The 670-nt window shown below is 38.8% G+C and overlaps 1 protein-coding gene across 1 annotated transcript in view; it reads right to left on the reverse strand.

Moving 5' to 3' along the window:
* The window catches only part of LOC119677155, a 2,964-nt gene extending 2,294 nt beyond the window's left edge, over positions 1-670 (reverse strand). The window contains exon 1 of the mRNA XM_038088423.1: positions 550-670. Coding sequence (XP_037944351.1) covers positions 550-670 — 121 coding nt within the window. The remainder of the gene's footprint in view (positions 1-549) is intronic.

The raw sequence follows: 670 nt of genomic DNA on the forward strand, positions 1-670 counted from the left end.
ACAAAAGCCGATTCTACGTCTTCTGCCCATTCCAATTGAGTTTTGTCATTCTTTGTATTGGTCTTTATAAGTTTCTGTATTGTATTTTGAATTGCACTTGCACCAGGTAGGATACGTCGATGGTAACTTACTGTAGCTAGAAATCGCCTTAACTCTTGAACCGTGTTTGGTTTTGAGAAATTAAGTTTTGCCTCTAATCTCACCTTTGGTGGACGAATGCCTTGTTGATTGTTAGTATGACCATAAAACGTTACTTCTTATTGGCCAAAGACGCATTCAGCTTAAGTTCGTACAGCTGAAATCGCTCGAATACTATACGCACTTGTTGGTAATGTTATGATTTATTTACTAAAGCGATACAGATGTCGTCAATATAACAAATCATAAAGTCGGGTCTTCTAAGAACTTGGTCCATGTGACGTTGGAAGGTTTGAGCAGCATTGCAGATTCCAAAGGTCATAACATTAAATGTTTTTTTCTTATCCTCAGGCGCAATTGGTGTATTATAATACGCCCTTTTTCAGTCCAGTGTTGTAAAGATACACTTACCGCTTAATGTCTGTGTGAAATCTTGCACGTGACGTGTTGGGTACCGATCAGGTATTCTTTGCACATTATGACGTCGATAGTCACCACAAGGTCGCCAAGTCTTATTCTGTTTTTCGACCAT

Source organism: Teleopsis dalmanni, chromosome 2 (assembly GCF_002237135.1).
Source record: "Teleopsis dalmanni isolate 2A chromosome 2, ASM223713v2, whole genome shotgun sequence".
Taxonomy (NCBI): domain Eukaryota; kingdom Metazoa; phylum Arthropoda; class Insecta; order Diptera; family Diopsidae; genus Teleopsis; species Teleopsis dalmanni.